Source organism: Tachypleus tridentatus, chromosome 10 (genome assembly GCF_004210375.1).
Source record: "Tachypleus tridentatus isolate NWPU-2018 chromosome 10, ASM421037v1, whole genome shotgun sequence".
Classification (NCBI taxonomy): domain Eukaryota; kingdom Metazoa; phylum Arthropoda; class Merostomata; order Xiphosura; family Limulidae; genus Tachypleus; species Tachypleus tridentatus.
The window spans coordinates 34,728,325-34,750,535 of record NC_134834.1 but is presented as its reverse complement, the minus strand read 5'-3'; the positions used below and the strand labels follow the sequence as shown (position 1 = coordinate 34,750,535).

Here is a 22,211-nt window from a genome sequence, read left to right as displayed (position 1 = left end):
TTAGTTGTAATTTATCTATATGTAATACCTAAGAATATTTCATGAGTTTAATTTATTTAAGATATCAAAAATACATATCACTTTATTTAGTCATTTATCACAAGGGACATAAGATTTCTGTATAAAGAAACATTAAATCCTATTTTTCGTGGTAACAATTTGATAGTTAATACATCTCTAATGACAAAGTTATTGAATTAACTTGTTGCTTGTCACTATATGTTTCAAAGGGTATGCTTATACATACCTAATATAGAATATTTTCACATTTGTCAGACCTTCCTTCTTGCATTGACCTTACTAGAGAAGGTGAAGAAGAAGAGGTGGTTGATCTGACTTCTCTGAATGATACAAGTATCGAAGTAAGAACCTCAATAGTATTAAATCTTACAAATATTTTTTACTGTTAAAATGCATGTATTTAATGATGAGTCATTGCTTAGAAACTTATGAGCAGTTATAAGTGTTGGTTCAAGGCTTACATTTGTGAATATTTATCTCTTGCATACTGTAACAATAAAGATGTTATTAACAGAAGTTAATGTTGTGATTAGAGAAATGATTTGAATTTTCAGTTACTGCTCTTGAATGTTTTGTAAATGAAATTGTAACTGTAGAATCATTTGCAATAATATTCTAGACCAAAGTTATTTTTATCTTTCTTTTAATTGGACATATAGCCTTTCATGCCAGTTTCAAGCTTTCTTAAATATGTATGTGTTTCATCAAAAGGTTTGGCAGTGTAACCTTGATTCTGTAGTTGTATACTGACAGATTTAATTTTGTTTTTCATTATACTTGCATTTTCATGCCAAAGTTTCTTACAAACAAAAAATGTTATCTAAAATAAATAAAACCAAAGTCCTCTTATGACCAAAATTAAAACGTAGATCTACAGGATGTGAAAAAAATGGAATTACATGGTTTATAGATATAGGAAACATAGCACTTGAAAATATTTTTTTTTATTTTTTAAGAAAGTCTTAAAGTTATTTCATGACAAATCAAGTTATTATAATATAAATATTATTATATATTTTTTAAAGTTTTCTCATTTGGTTTCACCATTTCGACAAAGTGAAATCCAAACGGAGCAAAGAACTTTGCGAGCTTTGCGAAGACGACATTCTTATTTACCATTTAGAATGTACCAGACCACTAGCAGATCAAGCTTTTCAGGGTTTGATCAACAGGATAATGGTCATGAAAGGGACAACAATTTACTTGTTTTTGATCTTGGAATTTCAAGAAATGTGTAAGTAGCGGATATAGATTACCAAGAAGTGTTTAACTTCTTTACAGTTAATCGATAATAATTGGCTTTTAATAAATATTTAGTTAGTTTCTATAGCAGTTAATGATTAGTAACTTATATCATTAGAATATCGCTCAGGGGGTAGCAACTAATCTCTGAAGTTTACTTTTCCTTCAAGATATTAACATGTATTCACATTCTTGCAAAAAACCATTATATGATTATGAAAATTGTTCTACTATAAGTATTTGAATTTTCTTACATAAGGGTTCCAGAACTGGCCTTTTCATAATTTTACAAGAGGCTTTAAGAAATAAATTAACATGATTAATTTTTGAGAGGAAAACATTAGTACAGTGTCTCACAATTTCTTATTGTATGTAAATACTAACTCATTTCTTTTAAATACTTTTGCAAAGAATTTATTAACTTTGTTGCTACGGATATCATATCTACACGTAGCATAAGGTTTTAGTTTTTTACATTTAAGATATTAAATAACTATTTTTTGTGGCCCCTCAGTGGCACAGTGGTATGTCTGCAGACTTACAATGCTTAAAACTAGGTTTTGATACCCATGGTGGGCAGAGCACAGATAGCCCATTGAGTAGCTTTGTGCTTAATTAAAAATAACTATTTTTGTTTGTTATACAAATTAGTATAACAATTTTAGCTAACAATCCACCGCACATCCAGTAACTTCGAAATTAAAGGTAAGTTACTCATCATAAAATCGTCATAACACAGACATCCATAATATTTATCGCTTTCAATTTTGTTTGGTTGTACAGCTATCGATTAGAAAATCAGACCTCTCCTGGCACACCCACCTTTCACATTTTCCATTTTAGGATTTGTTAAGACTTCTTTTTTAGGTTGAACTATATATTACCTTTAACCAATAGGAAGCTAATGCTTTCATCTATCAAATGACGTATTATTATATAATGTTGTGTTTTGAACAGGTAATCATTAGTTTCACTCAGAGTACAAGCTTCATTTCCATGAGAAAGTTAACACTAGTTTGGATGAATTTGCAATGGCTCTTATCACATAGAAAACGAAGTTGTAGTAGCTCTTGAGTAATGTAATCCAATCGCGTAACATGAGCTGAACATGTCTTGAGTGATTTACAGACTTCAAAACAAATACTCAATGTATTCAGAGACAAATCTCTATTAAGAATACTTCATAAAATATTATTTTTTGTATTTGAAAGACTTGTAATGTTAACTGAAAGACTAAATTTTGTGAAGATATACACACTGTATTGAAAAATAGAAATATTAAATCTGAAAAGCTTTAAATGATTACAAAGAATTCATATGGTTGGTCAAAATAAATAAGCCCATGTTGAAAGAGTTAATTAGGAGGATATAAATGTTCCTGTTTTTTTATTTAACTCAGAATATGTGTCATGAGAACATCCATTAAATAATAAAGATATTATAAATTTCATTAATAATTTATATGTGCTGAGTTGATCATGTTTTTTTTTACACATGTAATTTTTTATTAAATTAATTTTTACACTTAGACACTTAACAAGCTGATACTTCTTATGCCTTGCTATGAAACAAATAATGGTGATTCCAAAATTTTTTTAAATACTCATTTAATATTTGTGATTGAAATCATGGCAGGTCACAGTTTGTTGTTGTTGTTGTACACATTCCTATTAACTTACTCATTGAGGATTTCAAAGTGGTAAAAGGGTAATACAACATGTCAAGTTTATATTCTGTCACAACCAGTTGTGAAAAGTAGAACATACATTTGTTTTTTATTAATTTACTTTCATGCATTTAAAATAGTATTTGTAAATGTTACTGTGCTTCATTAGAGGTGAAGATGTGTTCTGTATTAGTTTATTAAAAATGATATATTGTGTAATCATATACTGTGTTACAGCAGAGCAGATATTCAGGTTTGCAGTACTGAGTTTTATTTTTCATGCATGTTAGTAATGAAGGTAGTACTTATGCGAATATGGGATTTCTACACCCTCTTTGTGATAACTGGAACTTAGAGTCTATTTACTCTGTTTCTTTGATGCTGAAATATAAAACATAAACGAAAAATTTTAATAATATAACAAAAGACAAGAAGATATTCTGTAATAAAAGGAAAGGATCCCATTTAATTTAACATGTTAAATTATCAGTAAAAAAATCTTATCTTATACTTGACAATGTTTTATTCATTATTGTGACAGCAGATATTTCATTCATGGATCAAAAGACTTACTGCATTGGATTTAAGATTTGGAGTTCTTCTAAAATTAAAAGTCTCTGGTCTTGTTATAACATATAAATATGTGTATATATATCCCACTAATATTTTTGTAATATATGGTTTTTTTCCTGTTTAAGAAATACACATTCCATAAACTTATTTGAATTTTACGTAAGCATTGAGCTGTTGACATATCAGCAATTGTGTTTTTTCTAGATTACTTCCTTAAGAATTCATTGCTTTTCAACTGTTGTATTCTTGTAACTAGAGGGGCACATAGTAGAACTCATACATCCTCCATGCAGCATTAATCATATTTAGCTCTTGATAAATATGAAAATATATCCATGTGTCCATCATTATCAATAGACACAGACCAGTATTGGTAGGACAGTGAGGAATAATACTCTTAAGTAGGTTCACCAAGTTTTATCTGATCATTTTTGACAGTTTTACAGAACAAAAATAGTATGAAAAATTGGTTCCTATGTTAACAGATAAGGTTTTATTTATTTTCATGTCTAGTCTGTAACCTTGAACCATCAAAATCTAATCACTTCAAAGTTGGGTCATAATCCAAAGGTATGCCAACTTTTGTCCAAATCTAGTTTGCCATTTTTGAGAAATCTTGCTGAAACACACACACACACACACATGGATGATAGTCCAACCTCTATCCACCTTTGGTAACGGAGGTAATTAGTGAACAAGTTTGTTGACCTCCAGTACATTATACGTTACAGTTTATACCAACAAACTTGTGATTAGTTGTTTTGCTTAGTTTTATATGGGGTTGTGCAAACTTCTATTTACACTCTCACAAACAGATACTCATGTTGAGGTGAAATGGTAACACAAATTGCTGTACGATGGTATTTAAAATATAAAATGAAATGCATATATACTCAAGTTAAATTTGGTATTTATGACCAGTTTATTATTTTAGACATTTATATCTGTTTATCAGCTCAATAAAATACTAATGTATCCATGAACATATATATTTGTATATGTGAATTTGAAATTCCATATATGGAAATCAATGAACATAAAAAGCTCTTTTCTAATACACTATTTTTTTTCCAGATGTATAGTTTGGACACCAAAGACAAAGATTGAATAGTAGATGTTCAGTTCTCATGAGTATTTAAAATAAAACATGTCTAACAATTAAATCAAACAGTTTTCCACTTAGTAAAATGAAGTGGCTTTTAATTAAACTTATTATTTATGCCCAAAGTTAAGACTACTGAACTAATGACTCATGCTAATTAATACAGCTAGATATTGCCTTGTTTGATACATTAATTGGTGACATTAGAAGTTTTTAATTTACATAAATTTAGAAGCATTAAGAAAATTAATACATTACTAGTTATGTGTTAGCATAAAAATATTAACCCTGTGTTAACAGCATTGTTCATTAGACTAACCCTATCTCCACCTGTGAAACCATACGTACTTTTACTATAGTCCTGAAATTATTATTTGTAACTTCATGAAATTTGACAAGCTTTCATTGTAAAGTAAAATTCTGTTGTACACAAAAGCATTATAATTTTCAATGAAGCACTTCATATAAATATTTTTCTATCAATTTTTAGCTTTCTTTCGTGTGAAATTATGATGATGGTTTTGTGTGAGAATTCTTTGAAAAAGTTGTTTAAGATAATATTTTGGGGTGTGTTTTGGGCAAAATAGATGTGGTTTTTTCAGCTCTACCTAGAAAGATAGGTTGTTGGTTATCGATGGAATTGCTATCAAAGTTATCTTCTTTTCAGTGGCTATTTTCTTTTGTTTCATTGTCCCTTTCAGTTTGTACAGAATAGATCACTATTATTCTGGCAAAGTCCTCCAGACAGGCTTTCATTTATATATAAAATACAATGCAACAACTGCCACAACTTTTATATTGGAGACACAAGCCAACAAATGGAAACCAGATACAAAGAACACATAAAAGCACCTTTGCACCATTTTGAACACTGCAAATCCAGTAAGCACAACATAATCATAGAAACATCAACATCAACAAGTAGGGAAACAAACAAATACAAAATCAAAAAAGCCTTACTTATACAAGAACTCAAACTAAAATTGAACTGATATAAAGGAACACCTTTATGCCTATATTATTTACTAGCCTAACATCTTATTTCAAAGTTCCCTACATTGTTATACCCATTCACATTCTTGTTCCTAAGACTTGTGCCCAGCAAAAGTCAGTTTCAAACTATCTTTGCTAACCTGAAGATGACCTAAGAAGTTTGAAACATTGTTCTGTACTTCATTTTAATTAAAGTTTTAATATTCATACCCAACAGCCTTTAAAATAAATATAAACTGTAACTTTGCTAGTACTCACTTTGTTTTTAGTGTACTACTAGAAATTCATGTATTTTTGAAATATGCATTTTAGAACACAAAAATTATGTCAAGCACTAGAATAACGTCTCCCAAAACTACTCCAGTTTCTGTCTTTCTGACTGTGTTATAAATGACTTAAAATTTTGTTAATGCTTGGAGCAAGGGCTTTAGTATGCATTAAAGCTTTCTTTTTGAACTTCAAGCTTTATTGTTCAGAAATAAACAGAGAGTTATCTGATTTGTCATAAACATGTTTGCATGACAAGTAGATGTGAGTAAGTGGCTTCAAAAATATAAATGGATGGGAGCTGCTCTTTTGGTGGATGTGATAAATTCATTGACATCTTAAAAAATGTTAAAAGGTGGGAGATTCTAATCTTAATTCTTGCTTGGCAATATCTATAGTTTGTGTTTCTAATTGATTTGACAATCTGAAACCAGTGAAAGGGAAAACAAAAAATCTGAAAATAAGAATTAAAAGAGATACATCATGTGACATAGAGAAGTGACAAATAAGAATTTAAATATTTTCTTTTAAAATTAATAACTTAAAGCTTGTGTAATATAAAACTTTGAATTATAAACTAAATTTTATTGTCAATATTATTAAAATACTTTGGTAAAAATGTGGTTTATTATAACTGTGAAAGGTCATCATGTGTACTTACCAGATGAGATAAAAGGGTTAATAGTGTAAAGAATTGGAGTAGTGCGTATATTAAACTGCAGTTTATCACCAGCCTAAAATAGTTACTTTGAACTTAAAATTTTGTGATGTTAACATTATATTTAGTCATTCTGAAAATTTCTGAGCATTCTTCATATATTTAATGAAAGTTTCCAATTTTAAAATGCAAAATTTATGGAAGTTTAATTCTACTTTCAGTTTTAAAGAATGCAATGAAAATCAGGTATCAAAACCTTATGACAAAGAATCACCTGACAATATAGTAAATAATTGTTAGGCTGAATATATTATAGTAAAATGCCTCACCATGTCATTACAGTCCGTGTCACCACGTCTGGGCATGGTCTGTTTAACAGGCACATGTCTTGATAATAGCCTTGCAGTGTATTTTTCAATTCATATCTCCAAAGCAAACCACACTTTTATGGTAGTATTCCATAATCTTAACTAGTGAGAACAGTGGTTTCCCATATTTGTTTTGATAGTCTCATTACATCTAAATATACAGGCATTACATACAATATCTTAATTGTCAGTGATGACGAGAAACCCACTTGTTGAGAAATTTATATGCAAAACAGCTCGTTTGGGCTGAGAAAACACTTTTACATAGAAGAGCGAACAACGTTTCGACCTTCTTCGACCTGACGATGACCGAAGAAGGTCGAAACGTTGTTCGCTCTTCTATGTAAAAGTGTTTTCTCAGCCCAAACGAGCCGTTTTTGCATATAAATATCTTAATTGATATATCTTTATATAGAACAGTATGAGTTCTAAAGTCATTTTCCAGCTGATTAAGGTATGCAATAGTTGAATAGGAGGTATAACTGGAAGTCTTATTTTGGTGAATCAGTACCCTGTTGGCCAGTTTTTAAGTTGTACTTTTTCATTGTATATTCAGTTTATTAGAATATTACTGCTCTTTAGCAAGACATTTACTTACTGTGGCTGGGGTATGTGATATTACAAATCTTTCTGGATTTTCCTGGTTAGTGTCCCATGTTGATTCATATTTCTTTGCTTTTCAATGCCTTTACTTACAGATCATTTTCATCTGAATATATGAATAATATGAATAATATGCATTGGAAAAGGTTTGTTACATACCCCCCCCCAAAAAAAAAAAAAAAAAGTTGTAACTTTTTATCATCTAGGCCAAAATGCATATGTCATGATGTTTTATGGAGTTTATTTTAAATCTTATTAAACAAGTTTTTTTTCAACATCACAGTATTAAAAGATATTTTATAATTCCATGTTTTATGTGAGTTTTAATTTCTCTGTATTACATGATGCAACTATATTTTTAATTTTTTTTCTCTTCCTCTATATGGCTTTCAGAGTTATCTTCTAGCCCATTAGAAGTACAAACTAAATATATATTGTCAACCCAGAATATAAAATTTGAACCTTCTACCTTCTCAATTTGCTGAAATATAAATTTGTTAAACCCAGCAGTGAAGCTCTTTCAATCATATTAGTCTATAAAGAAATAATAATATGTAGGTGAATAATGATTTATAAGCATAAGGAAGAAAGTTTATTGATAATGGAACATACTACATGTTTTGACAGAACATTAGTTTATCTAACTCACTTGTCCAAAAGAAAAAGCATTTTCTCCCTTAGATTGTTATTATTGTTTTATTTTTTAAGTAGTTTATATGAGAAAATTTTGTTCAACTTTGTGAAGTTAATAAAAGTTTAGAACCTGTTCATGACATAGTTAGAAATTCATTTGAACTATTGTAGTTTTGGAACATTCTATTCTGAAACCTAATGTATTTTTTATATTCTAAAAATGCATGTTTGAAATTTACATGAATTATGTTTTGAAGAACTAACTTAATTGAAAAAAAAATCAAGTGCAGTGCAGTTTCAGCTTTTACTTGCAAAAATCATACAGGTCATGTACTTCACTTGTGTTTATGACATGTGGGTAATGAGCTTCCATTTGTGGTTATTGCTTGAGATGGGAAGATCAGTAAAACTATGAAATTAAAGAAATCATATGAAAAGGTTAACAGTAAAAAGTGTGAAAATAAAAAGAATGGCAATCAGACATTATCAAAATTATGCAATAAAGTAGACAACAATGGTACACTCTATTTTCTCTTTTAGTTCTTTAACTGTAAGTTGATTTCACCAGTGTGTTCATGTGTGTTGTGGAGAAAATAATTGACTAAATATTAAGTTTCACTGAAAAACTTGTGATTTTCTTTAAGAAATTGTGTAGGTTTTACTATCAAAATATGAGACTATGAAAAAAATATTTTTATTCTCAACATTAAAATCATGTCTCACTCAGATTGACTCAGTGAAGGCTTAAGAACTTCACAGACAAATTTTAAGAGATATTTTATTAAAAAAATATTTTATTTTATTTTTTTTGTGTAACAGATTTATAATATTTCTAGCAGCTTGAGAAATGTTGTGAAAATATGTGTAATAAAATAAAGTTTAAATTCACAATGATGAAAATATCAAATTTTTAAAGATACTAATTCTGACTCTTTCATGTGTCATCTTCAATTCAACATGAGATTAAGAGAATGTGAAAATATTAAAATGAATATGTGTATAAATTTAATTTTGTTCCATTGTTGTGGTTTTAAACTTTGTTTTAGATTACACACGTTTTGGATTTCCATACTAATGTGTATGGTAGTTTCAGAATTATAAACTTTATTATGCCTAGCTTTGTAGATACAGGGTGGGTTTAATGGGTCAATGCCAATAACATAGGGTTAATATAACATACTAAATCCTCTATAGATGACAGCAGTTTAATTGTCATGATTGTTTTGCAAGAATATTTAGTAGCTTCAAAAATGCCTGTTCTTCATAATATATGAAAGTGTTTTTTTCAAAAATCTAAGTATTCTGAAGAATTTGTCGATTAATAAGAAATGTACGTATAAATAAAAGATCAATCAAATTGTCAAAATAATAACAAGAGAAAGCCACTTTCATGATTATTCACATTTGTTCCACATTTAAAAATGAAAAGTTAAACTTGAGAATGGCTGCCATAGTTTATAGTAACGAATAAGCACAATTAATTTTACATAGTTTTATTATTAATAAGACTATTATTAGTTTTCAAGTATTTTCATTTATGTGATTTCAAAATGTACTGAGATTTGGTTTTCAAAGATTCGTAATATCCATTTTACTCTTAATTAACTTAGTGTGTGTAAACAGATTCCTATTTCAGTTGATTTGTATTGTAGTAAACACTATTTAGAAATCCATCTTCCAAAGTAATTATGAATTTTTTGTTAAATTTTAAGATCCAAGAAGAATGATGATGATGATGATTCTCCTCTCAGGAAGAATATAACTTGTCCAGTTTGTTTTGATTCAGAAAGAACTGTAAGCAAATATTAATTGTTAATGTATGTGTGATCTTGGAAAGAAATACATTCTTAAATGACTAGTGATTATCATACTGATATACAGAAGTATGCTTGAATAGCTTATTTCAACCCTTTTTTCTTTATGTAATTGTAATATGATGCCTATGAGTCATAACACCTGTTTTTGTGTGGGAGTAGATTTCAGCTTGCATTACATCTGATAGCATTTAGTGTAGCACTTTTTTAACATAATCTGTATCTCAATCATAATTCCTTTTTGTAGTTTGCAGAATGAACTGAAGTAGACTGTTCATCTTTTGGTAATGTAACTTTCTATGACATTAATGTATATTCAAAAAAATTATGTTATGTTTATATAGGCCTAATATCATTTATTTTTGTGCTTCATAACATTTTAAACCTATTATTTTGTGATTATTCATGTTTACAGAGGGTTGAGTATGTTTTATCCAAACATATTTTGTTCCTCACCACACCACACCCTTAGACTCCTTGTAACCATATCTGGTCATGTTCTGTCTGACAACAGTGAATCTTAACAGTAGCTCTGCAGCATAGTTTCCTTTGCAGAAGGTGCCATCACAGGGCTGCAATGTCTAACAAAATTTATACAGTCTTGAAAATTCATTAAATTTTAAAATTTGATTTTGAGGCCTGGAAAAGTACTTGAATTTTGAAATTCTTACTCAATACTCTGAAGAGCTATTAACATTTTTAAGTAGAGTTAATAGTTAAAATAGTAAAGTAAAATATAACAGAACATGAATATAATTTTGTATTAAATGTACTTTTGATGAATTTGATAGAATTGTGGTTGAACAGGAAATAGCAGTTGGAGATTTGTTAAGTGCAACGATAATGCGCTTTTGGCAGGTAAGAAGTGTGTTATTGTCAACTGTTGTTTATTACCAAGGTAAAGTATCAATGCTGAAAGAAAGTTTCACATATGATGTATTTACTCTGTTTTGACTTTCATGAAACATTAATCGTCTCTCTACAGGCAGATCAAAATGAGTATGCCATGTCTTTTTAGAGAGTTATATTCCACATTTAATTAAATTACTTTATTATCATGATGTACAAATAAACTTGAGAGAAAAACATAGTTAATAAAGCAAATTTTAATATTGTACAAGTTTTAAGCTCTTAATTTTATAAGAAAATATTTTTTAAAAATTATCAGTTTTTTCCTAGTATGAAAATTGTGACATTTGCCCTCTAGGTATTTTCTCTTCTTTCATGTATTTACTACCCTCCTGACATGCCCACTTGTCACATCCTCTCTTTTATAAATTGCCAGCAGTTCTGTATGGTGCTTAATACTACATTGTTTATAACCAATAGAAAGCCAAAGTTTAAGTGTGTCAAATGACATGTATTACATTATTTCCTTTACAGAAGGTCATGTGTTTTGTTTTCAGCTTAAACTTTATTCCCATGGGAAATGTGTTGATGATGTTAGCTGTAATTGTATGGTTCTTATTGCACAGTTAGAAAGCTAGAAACATTGTTATAATTACAAGATATTGTATGCCTTTTACTTGTTATTATACTGTGTTCTTAGGTGTACTATTTAATTAACTAAAGATTTATTTTGTGTTGTAGTACCTGTAGTAAAAAAAAAGTTAGAGTTAAGTTTCATTGAAAGTTGACAATAACATAAAAGACTCAAATAAGCATTATATTTCTTGTTTTTCATGCATTTTTATAATTTATTATCTTAAAAATAACTAAAATTCTGATACTATATCCTACTTCCAGTTACAAAAAAGTTTTCCAGACTTATACTGCTCTCTATAGATGCAAGTTTTCACTTGCCACTAGGTTTTAAAGTTTCTTTATTTCTGCATACTAACATGCAAATGATTATGCAGCAACTTTCTACCAACAGGAATGTGCCACTGTTAATCACTTTTCAGTTGGCAGTCTGATTTAACAGATGTATTTTTACTTGTGGTTTGATTCAATTATTCAGAATTTTTTGCTATTATATGTTTTCTACTTTAATTGCATTGTTTTTTACTGTTTTCAGTCTCATTTGTTTTCTCTTCTCTTTCAAGATCATGAATTATGCACTTGCAATTTCAGCTGGTCATGACTACAGCTGCTGCAGCAGGATTACTGATCATATCCAACTGATCAGAATCACAATTTTTTAACCCAAAAAGTGACAACTCTGGTCCATTGGTAGTTAACCAATTTCATGCAAAAAACATAACAAACTGATGAATATCTTATCATTATTTTCAGTAATAGGGAAGGTCTGAATTTGGATAGCTTTTATTCTCCTAAGAATGCTTCTAAATCAGTGTTTTGGGGGACTTGCCCTGGATCTTTTTCCCATTTGATGGATTTGGTTATTCAGGTATATATTTATCTCCCAGTTCCTGTATTCCTTTTATCTTTGAGTCAATATTTTACTGTTTCCTCCTTCCCTGAAAATTAAGGTTCATGAGAGTTGTTTTGGGGAGCATTTATATTCAGGAGTATGTATGCCTTGACCCCTCACATACTGTAAATTATCATGTTTTTGATTATCATCATTTCAACTTCCTTTATTTAGACTTGCAGCATTGATATTGCTTCTCTCTTGGTGAGGATTTGACCCCATTAATTTGATTAACCTTTTCTATTTTTGTCGTACTTTCACCTTTTACAAATCCCTCTTTTTATGGTTGGAGTGTATCTCATCACTAAGGAGGCTTTGGAGTGATGGTCTCTTTCTGAGTCCTTGCTCAATATCAATCTTTGAACATCTTAATGTTTGTCAGGTTTTCCTTCACTTCCCGCTGTCTCCTAGGGACTGATTGGTGATGGTTCATTCCAACACTTCTGTGATAGTCTCTTAGATCACCAGGCAAGGAGCACTTGGTTGATATATCTCTATTTTTCACAGTGGATCCTCTGTACTTAGCCTGCTGCTGTCCCATCACTTTGATGGCATATCATAATTCAGCTGCCCTGAATCTGGTTGTGTATTGGTTATCTTGTCCCAACAAGCTTCTCTCTATGATGTGATCTTCAAATCTACCCACTTTTAGGGTGTTGAGTGTTTTGTGGGGGTTTCAGATTTTGAAACTTTTGCCACTCTTCTCAATACACCATAACCTTGATTTTTGTTTCTCGTCCTCTGATGGGAACAGTCAATGCTCTTAGTTAGGTTGATGCCAATATGCTTATCTTCCTATTCACTTTCTCTAGTGTGTCCTTGTTGTACTTCAGCCTATTTTGAGTAGTTCTGCTTCCAGTTACTTATTGGTTGGCTTTCTCATGATTCCCACTACTGCACTGAACTGGTTTTTAGTATTGCTTCCCTCTCTTTCTTTATCTCTAATACTTCAGCATACATTATCTATCTGTACCTGTACTTCATCTTCACACACCCTTTTCCAATCTCTTGCTCAGAGGACTGGATTTTTATGTGTAGCTTCCTTCATTTTCATCCTTTTTGCCTTCATTTTTGAAAGCAGGACCTTTCAGTTTCTTCTGTTGTTGGCTATAGGGTGACATTATCTTTGCTTATGTTTTCCTTTTGCTAGTCTTATTCGTGTTGTTTTGTTCCTTCCATTTTGTTTGTTGTCCCCACCTTTCTTCCTTTCTGAATTAGTACCTCTATGTTGTCCTCCATGCTCTTCTCCATTCTGTATTGGATCTTATGTCTTTGTGTTCTATAAGTTGCCATTTCTTGAAATCCCTGTTCTTGCTCTTGTTGGTGTGCTTGAATATTGATATGCTTGTATTCACTACATTTTTTTTTCTTAGTTCCTATGTTCTCCTTTTTCTGATCATTTTTTCATGTCCAAGACTCCATCTGATCATGAGGATACCTCTATATTGCATCTGTTTCTCACTTTTATGGCTGTTACAGTCCTGCTGCTTCCTTTACTCAGTCAGGGCTCTTTAGTGGTATAAAACATGTACTACACCATTCTATGGTTCCCAAATCCATTTGTTTCTCTCAGAAAATCTTCACCTTTCTCATAGCCTTTTACCCATTATCCTTTTGGGTTGAATTCACCAGTTAATTAGCCTGGTGTTTTTATTCCTTTTCTCATGATGACTATCACTCATAGCCTTTTACCCATTATCCTTTTGGGTTGAATTCACCAGTTAATTAGCCTGGTGTTTTTATTCCTTTTCTCATGATGACTATCACATTTTTAGTATTTTCTTCCCATCGTATCCATCACCTTAACAAACCCTAGGCTACACATTTCCATTGCCCCTTGGAAGACATCGTCATTGCTGTGAGTGGTAAGTACTCCATTCATTTTTTTTTTCTTTGTTAGGGCCTTTATTGGATATTTGGACTCTGCTCTGTGCCAAATGTTGACTACCCTGGTATACTTAGTCTTAATTATGCCCTGTGGTGTTGAAGTTCTTCCTATTGTAGACCTGATGTGCTATTCCAGATGCTGACAGGTGTTGGCTAATTGATTCCATCAAAGTGATCTTTCTGTTTTTCAAAATAGGTTATTATGGTTACCTATTTCACTGCCTGTGGTGCTGGATTTCTGTACTCTACAATGCATTTTTTTGCTCCTTTTATTAAGTAGAGCATGGTAGCCCTTGTCACTTATTAGTTACTAGACCATGGAGTCCTGTCCTCCTGAGTGTGCACAATACCACTCAGTTGAGAGTAGCACAGTGCATTCTGCTGGTGTAGATGGCATGATATCCTTCTTACTATAGACTTGATATATAATTCCAGTTGCTGCCAGGTATTGAATGTAGTACTTTGTTGTATTTTGCACTTTGCTCCTCCAGCTGGCACAACTTTCTATCTAACATCTGCCAGATATTAGTTCCAAGGGGTCATGTGTGTTGGTTGAAGCAAGAACACCCACTGAGGCTGAATACCCTCTTCCTACTGGAGAGGACAAAAAATTTTCCAATGCTACCATGTTTTGGACCAGGGAGGAAACACCCTTCTGAGTTCTTCACCTTCTCACATTTGCTAAATGTTGGTTCCAGTGGATCTGATGTTGGCTGGGTTAGGTGTGCCTGTTTGTGGAAGGAGTTCTTATTACAGAACATCTTTTTCTGTTCTGATACCTGTTTTTGGAGTAGAAGGTAGAATACCCTCTTCTTACTGCAAACAAGGTTACGAGGTCAGTAAAATTGACAGACCCCACATAGTTAGGGTAAACAAAATAACAGACAAAATATAAAGTCTTACTGAAAACAAATATTTCAGATTTATTTAGGAAGTTTTAGAGATTACACAAATAACATTTGAGACTTTTGGGCAAAGAATAGTTTTTAATCATAACATGTAAGTCACTTTACACTCAGACTAGTAATGAAAAAGATTCAGTATTTTCACAAAGAAATCTTTAATAAATACTTCATTAAAAAATCTAATTTTTTGTGTACAAAAACATGCAATATTTACTGAAAGTGTAGCAAATATTGTGAAGATATGCATACTGCATCAAAAGATATAGTATAAATACTTAACATGTACCAATGTGTACATGAACTCGTGTATTTTACACCGATCCTATTGCCAAAAGCTTAAACTATTTAGGATAACCATATCTAATTTCATCTCACAAATTAAAGCCATTCTAGAAAATAATAATACCTTTTTTTTTAATGGGGATTAGAGGTTTGATTAAATTGACAGACCATATAAAGAATTAGATTAGAGAAAATGATGGATAAAATATAAAGTTTTACTGGGAAAAAAGTTTAAAATTTATTTGGGAAGTCTGAGAAATTACACAAGTCAGCTTTGACAATTTTCAAATAAAGAAAAGCATTTTTAATGTTAACATGAAAATCACTTTGCACTTGGAGCAGTCTACACTTTGATTTCATGCATTCATAGAGACATTTTTGGTATAAAGATTCTGATTTATTGTTTACAGAAGACTTATAATTCTTGGTGAAAGCTTGCAAAATTTTGTGAAAAGATTCAAAATGTGTTAAAATTTATAGTATGGAAACTTCAAAGTTCAATTTGGTGTCAAGATTTAGGTCAAATTGATTGAGCACTTAGTGAAAGAGTTAATATTGTCTAGTTGTTTGATAAAAATGATTTATAAGTGCAATATATAACTTTCTACTTTAAATAATTCATAAGTTTTCTAAAAGTTTTAATTTTTCTTTTGACCTCTGTGTTTTGTAAATAATGATTTTTTTTTTCTTTTAAGTATTGAGTCTTAATAATACTAGGAAATTGTGTTAATAACTCTGTTTGGGAAAAACCATGTGATATATGGAAAGTAGATTGCTCCTTGTGATGACCATATTGCCATAACATATTGAAAAATGTTTTGGAAGACTTTTGATATATCTAACATGAGAGTTTTTGCTGTTAAAAATGACAATGGTAGCATTCAACATGGCAACTCTCTCAAGAAACAGCAAAAACAATCCACAAAGGTAAGGTGTGAGCTGTTAATTTTTTTTTCTTGGAGATTTTTCTGTGGTCTCTAAGGCAAAGTTCTTGGAGCTTATCTTTTTCTGTAAGCTGACCTTCATTCTATACATCACACAGCTACATGTCAAGTGTACAAGGGCACTGAACATCCTCCATGTCCTCTCTTCCATCTCCTGGGGTACAAATCGATGTTCTTTGCTAAAGCCCCTTGGTGAGGATTCCTGTACATAGTGAGGGGACCTCCTAGGGAAGGTTCTGTTCTTTCGGTTTATCTCTCTTGGATCTAAACATCCACCCACCTGTTTGCCGTGTGTGGGTGACCCGTAAAGGGGAGGGGAGGATTCTGGTGGTTAAGGTGTCCAGCCCTAACACACCACTCTAGCCTTGAATTCCTGTAGACGGGCGGCTCTCTTAGGGTCAATCAGCTGGTTCAATTGGGGTAGGGTTAACCAAGTACCAGTGTTGGATGTTCTCAGCAGGTGTTGTGGATATTGTATCTGTTGCTGGTTTTTGGTATAGTGCTCAGAAACCCTGGCGTTGCTGCAGTATCCTTGTATGGCATTGTAGTGTGTCCCCTCGTAGGGCTCCATAGTGGGTGGGGTGAGCGGGCACCAAAATATTCTTTTATTTATTATGAATCCTTCAAATAAAAATTTAAATAAAATAGTGAAAAACATTCCATAAGTAAAGGACCACATCTTTAGCATCTGTAACACTTGTACCTCATTTTCTTATATTACATGCTCTTTCAGACAAACCTTTAGGGCAAATGTTGAGAAAGTCTTACAGCTACTGTAAAAATATGTTGGACAGACTGCTGCCCAGTCTGCTGGACCTGCTCTGATGCACATGCAGTATTCAGTCATTTGTTTCTTCTTCTGATGTGTTAAGTTCAAATGTTTTCTTCTTCTGGTATGTTAAGTAAGATCATAAGTGTTATGGATTTGGAGAGTTATTGACTGTCATGTTTCATTTCATTCAAATGGAAGGATCATATAACCTTTCGAGAGGTGTTCCCTGACAGTAAAATTGCTCAAAAGTTTTCACGTAAAGAAGACATCATATATAGTCATATGTGGATTAGCTGTGTATTTCACTTCTTCACTAAAAGAGAAAATCCATAAATTTGATGTTTGATGAGAGCTTGAAGAAATCCCTAAGGTGAAACAGTGTGGCATTCATGCTTGCTTTTGGGATGAAAAAAACTGTCCACACAAGATATATCAAATCAGAGTTCTTAGAACATGCTACTGCTAATTGATCTATTTTATAAACTGTTCTTTGTTACCAAAATCTTTGGTTCTCAAATTTTACTGCAGATGTCTATGGATAGCCACAGTATAAATTGGAAATTACAAGAAATTTATCAACTGAAGTAATTAAACTTAACCCAGACCTCCAAAAATAAAGGGCACCTGTTCCATGTTGGACTTTGTGGTTCACACACACAATGTTCAGAATGCTTTTGGAGATAGATGTAAGACAGCAGACTGGAAATTTGAAGAAAATCTGACAAGTTTCTATTTTCAAAGATTCTCCAGTGAAAGCTGAAAACTTTAGAGGTGAGACTAGATACTTGAACCTTCCACTAAAGTTTTGTAACCACAGGTGGCTGGAGAAAAGTGTTGTGCAAAAGTGCTTGCCCCTGCTACCCTATTTTAAATGTATGTGGGTGCACAGAATAAATCCACCAAAATTCAAGTGATATGATAGTATTTATGAAGCTGTTAAGTCTCATATCTTCATCCCCAAAGTGCAATCTTTTCTCTCATGTGCTAGAGAAATCAAACCTTTTCTCAAAGAATTCTAGTGTGATTAACAGTTTTGCCTTTTCTGATTACATATATCTTTGGTCTTGTTAGGAAAAATTTGTCACTTCAGAATGACTGGGAAACAACCGATCCACAACACTTTTCAATTCTGGATTTGACAGACAAAAAATATTTTAAAAGAACCTTTCAAAATTGATACTGGTTTTGTTACAAAGAAAGTCCTTATTAATTTAAATAGGACTTCATAAATTAGTGATAAGGAATACAAGTTGTTAAATGCATCATCCAGTGCTGTTTTTATTTTGTCCAAAAACTGGTTAATTTGGGCAGAGTGGAAGAAAGGGATTGCAGCACTATTTTCAAACAGTACAAAGAGTGTTTCATGACATCCCTGATATCACCTGGTTCAAAAGATCATATATTTCAGAGAAAACAGAACATTATGTTTCCTTCTACTGTCAGACAAGAAACAACTCTAGATGCTTTGGAGGGTTTTTAAAACTTTCCCTGTCTCAAAAACAAAGAAGTCATCTTTTTTTTTTGTAGTCATGAGTGACCACATTAGACATAACTAAGGAAATGTTTGACAAAAGTATAGGACTTAAAGAGGATTAGTCATAGAAAGGTGACAAGAGAAAGGCTGAAGAAACTGAATTAGAAATGGAAGACCTCAAATATTAGAAGATCAGATTTGAGTCTGGCATTAAATAGCTCCTTTCATTAGTTGATGAAAACTTTGAGAAATCTTAAAAGGAAAGAAACTTTAGCCTCCTCACAGTAGCCACTTTCATAAGAAGAGCTGTAAGAGAAAGAAGAATGTTTGAATGCTCTTAAAGTGAAAATTGAACAGAAACTGTCAAGCAGGAAATGCTGAAACACCTTAACTTTGACTGTTTTTCTATTTTCAGATAATTCAGCTACATTTCAATGCTGCTAGATTAGTACTAAAAATATTAATGCCTTTTCATCGTATAAAATATTTGCCATTATTTGTATAATACTTACATTTGAAAACATAAACACCCCTCACATGCAGTTTTTTCTATCATCCACACAAAATAGTTCTTCAGTTTCCAAAAATGATTGTTGAAAAGTAAGAAAATTTAATTTCTGCATAGATGCAGGAACTGTGATGGGTGAGTGCCCTAATAGTTTGTTGTTGTTGTTTTTTTTTTAGCTATGGTCTTGTATAAGTAACTGACAATTATAAATAAGTTCAATCAGTACACTGGAACTTCTGCAAATTACAGAGGAGCACTTGTACCTCATAGCAGAGTATGGATATTTTATGATAATAAGAGTAAAAGAAATTTAGCAATGAATCTTGAGTCACAGAATCTGTAAAGCCTGTGGAATTAGTGTGTCAAACCTGGCTTCAAAGTAAATGAAGCAAATTCATATTCAGGTTATAAAATGTTCAGTGTTATTATTTATGTTTCAAGAGCTTATATTTTAGATATGGTGATATTTGTATTAAAGAAATTTACAAAAATGACCTTGTGCTGCCATGAGGCTGGAAAGGCTTAAAAATATCACTTTTTTTTATTGTAGCTAGTAACCTTTTAAATATAATGTTACTTTCTACAGATATATTTATTCATTGTTTCTTTCAGATCCAGTTTTCACAGCGACAACTTGTATCTACTGTTTGTGGCCATGTCTTTTGTAATACTTGTATCCACAATGCCATTCAAAATAGTCATGCCTGCCCAAACTGCCGGAAGAGGTTAACACCCAAACAATATCACCCTATATTTATCTAAGTATGGAGAAAATTACTTACATGTGAGTGGATTTGAACAGATTGGTAATTAAACAAATGTAATTAAAATATCACTTTATTTGGCTCATAATTAATCAACTTAATCATGATGCTAATTGTGTCATAGGAGCTACTGCACATAATTTGACATCTTGTTTTTATGAATCACTTGTGAGCTTAATTTCAAGTCATGAATATAGAAATGTTACTCACCTATGATGAAATCAATTTTTTTGTTTTCATTTTCCAAAGGGTTCAGTAATTTAATCTGAAATCATCTGGAACCACTTTATGAAATTAATTTATAAACATTTCAACCAGTACATTTTGTTTTAGTTCATTGTGTAAGTGTATAAAAAGGACAGAATTGTGGACTTTATTGTAAAAGCCTGGAACTCAGCATACATATACATCATGCCAAGGAATGTAAATTTAGATACAGTTACATCCCAGATTTTGCTTTTGTATTTCAAAATGGAAGAATTTTCAGAATAATGCAACATATGTTGGAAACTAAGAGAGGTATAGAGCTTTCATATAGGTGTCTACATGTAGGGTTTCATGGTCACTGAGTTCAAAAGAAGCATTGATGAATGTGCCATACCATCATATCCATTTTTTATGGAGATGGTGATCATGTATAGCCATCTAAAGATGATATTTTAGAAAAGAGCACAAACAACTTAATGTCTAAATCTACTTTATTTGGCATGGTGTACACGTGTACCAATTTTTATACTTTTACCACAAAGTGCACAATTGTTTCCCCTATCTACTAGACTAATACAAGTAATCTGTGAACATTATGAGTATGATGTAGAAAATGTAATAATAAAAATCATACATGTTATATTTAATATTTTAGATAATTTTTAATTAGTAAACTTGGCAATGTGGTATTATGCAATTTACTATAATAGCAAATAAACAAAAAATTAATTGTATTACTTGATAATTTACTTTCTATGTTTTTACATAGATTGTTGATGTAAAACTGAGCAACTGAAAGTAATGTTTTAATATAACAATTCTGTATTTTTTGCTATGATTTTCATTTCACATTTGCATTAACAAGAGTCACCAGACTTGCAAATGACTGTGAAGACCAATGCAGCTCTCACTCACTTGCAGTTTGTTTTGCAGCTGTTTGTGCAATTGCAGTGCAAATGTTCACTGTATATTTTTCCTGCCTCAGGGGGATTGCTTCAAAGAATTTCCCACTTTCCTTCATCAGTACCTGCTCAGCTCCACCTTTCCAGTCCTGGAAGCTCACTTAGGGGCTCAGTGGACTGGTTCCAGTAATGTTTAACCTGTTATGCAGCTCTCCTTACATGCTGAAGAAGAGCATCTTGTTCCAGTGAAATCTTTTTCACTTCTTGGCATTTTTATGCAAACACGTTCTATCAAATTTCACTTACATGATATCTTAAACTTGTTTGGCCATATAACAGAGTGATAAATCCACATCTGACAGGTGTGTTTGTCTCATCAGTACAGTGAATTATCCCATGACTTCAAGATAAATGTTCCAGGTGTCTTATGTAATACTCTTACCTCTGACAACAAAGCAAGGGACTGTCACATCAGGACTTTCATATTGAAACTTTCAGATAGTTTTATACTGCTGGGCCACTTTGGCAATGTTGACCATCATTTGGTTGTCTGCTTTATGTGTCAAAGGGGTGAGTCCTTCTGTGTTTCTTGGTTGATGATGCACAAAATCTTCATACAGTGTGCTAATTGCTTGCTTGTCTGTTGTTTTCTTTGCTAAAAAATGCAAGTAACTCCTTTGTTGTTGGTGGCTCTCAACAAGAACTCCCCAAGTTTGTTTTATTGTATTTTTTTGTCTCTACTCATTGAAGGAAATATTTCCCACTCTCTTCTCATGTTTACTCCTTCAAATTATCTGGTCTGAAGTTGTCCCACACAATGTCTACCCTAGCATTGCATGTGTATAGCAGAACTGGGAAAGTGTTGCTCTTATGTAGTAGCCATATTTCACATAGAGACGACAACAAAGATGATCAAAGGTCAGATCCGTGGTTTTGTACTATCAACAGTAACACAATCAATTAGTATTATCACACAATTCAGTTCTAAGCATTTAACTGCTAAGTTCTCTAGTTTGTTTTATATTCAGTATGGCAGAATAAACAGTGCTGACCCAGTGCATGATATCATGTGCATAATTTATATAGACTATCAGTTGGAAAGAATAAAGTTGTTACCAGCAACTTTCATTATCCACAGTGCTTCAGCTTTCCTTGCTTGTTTAGCTATGGTAAGGTAACCTTGTACTGTCTTCTGGGCATCTTTGCAACCAACTGCAATAAACTGAGATTGAGCAGGTGCAGGAAAGACCAA

The 22,211-nt window shown here is 31.8% G+C and overlaps 1 protein-coding gene across 17 annotated transcripts in view; it reads left to right on the top strand.

The window, feature by feature from the left end:
* Window positions 1-22,211, top strand: part of LOC143229038 (E3 ubiquitin-protein ligase RNF4-like) — a 63,625-nt gene that overhangs the window by 28,930 nt on the left and 12,484 nt on the right. For 15 of the 17 annotated variants that reach the window (XM_076460727.1, XM_076460722.1, XM_076460729.1 and 12 more), the window contains 4 exons: window positions 277-362; window positions 1,047-1,255; window positions 9,839-9,920; window positions 19,699-19,916. In XM_076460727.1, coding sequence (XP_076316842.1) covers window positions 277-362; window positions 1,047-1,255; window positions 9,839-9,920; window positions 19,699-19,848 — 527 coding nt within the window. In that variant the 3' untranslated portion in view covers window positions 19,849-19,916. Of the gene's footprint in view, window positions 1-276; window positions 363-1,046; window positions 1,256-9,838; window positions 9,921-19,698; window positions 19,917-22,211 lie in introns of those variants that run through there. The other 2 variants (XM_076460719.1, XM_076460721.1) reach the window with 1 other exon arrangement.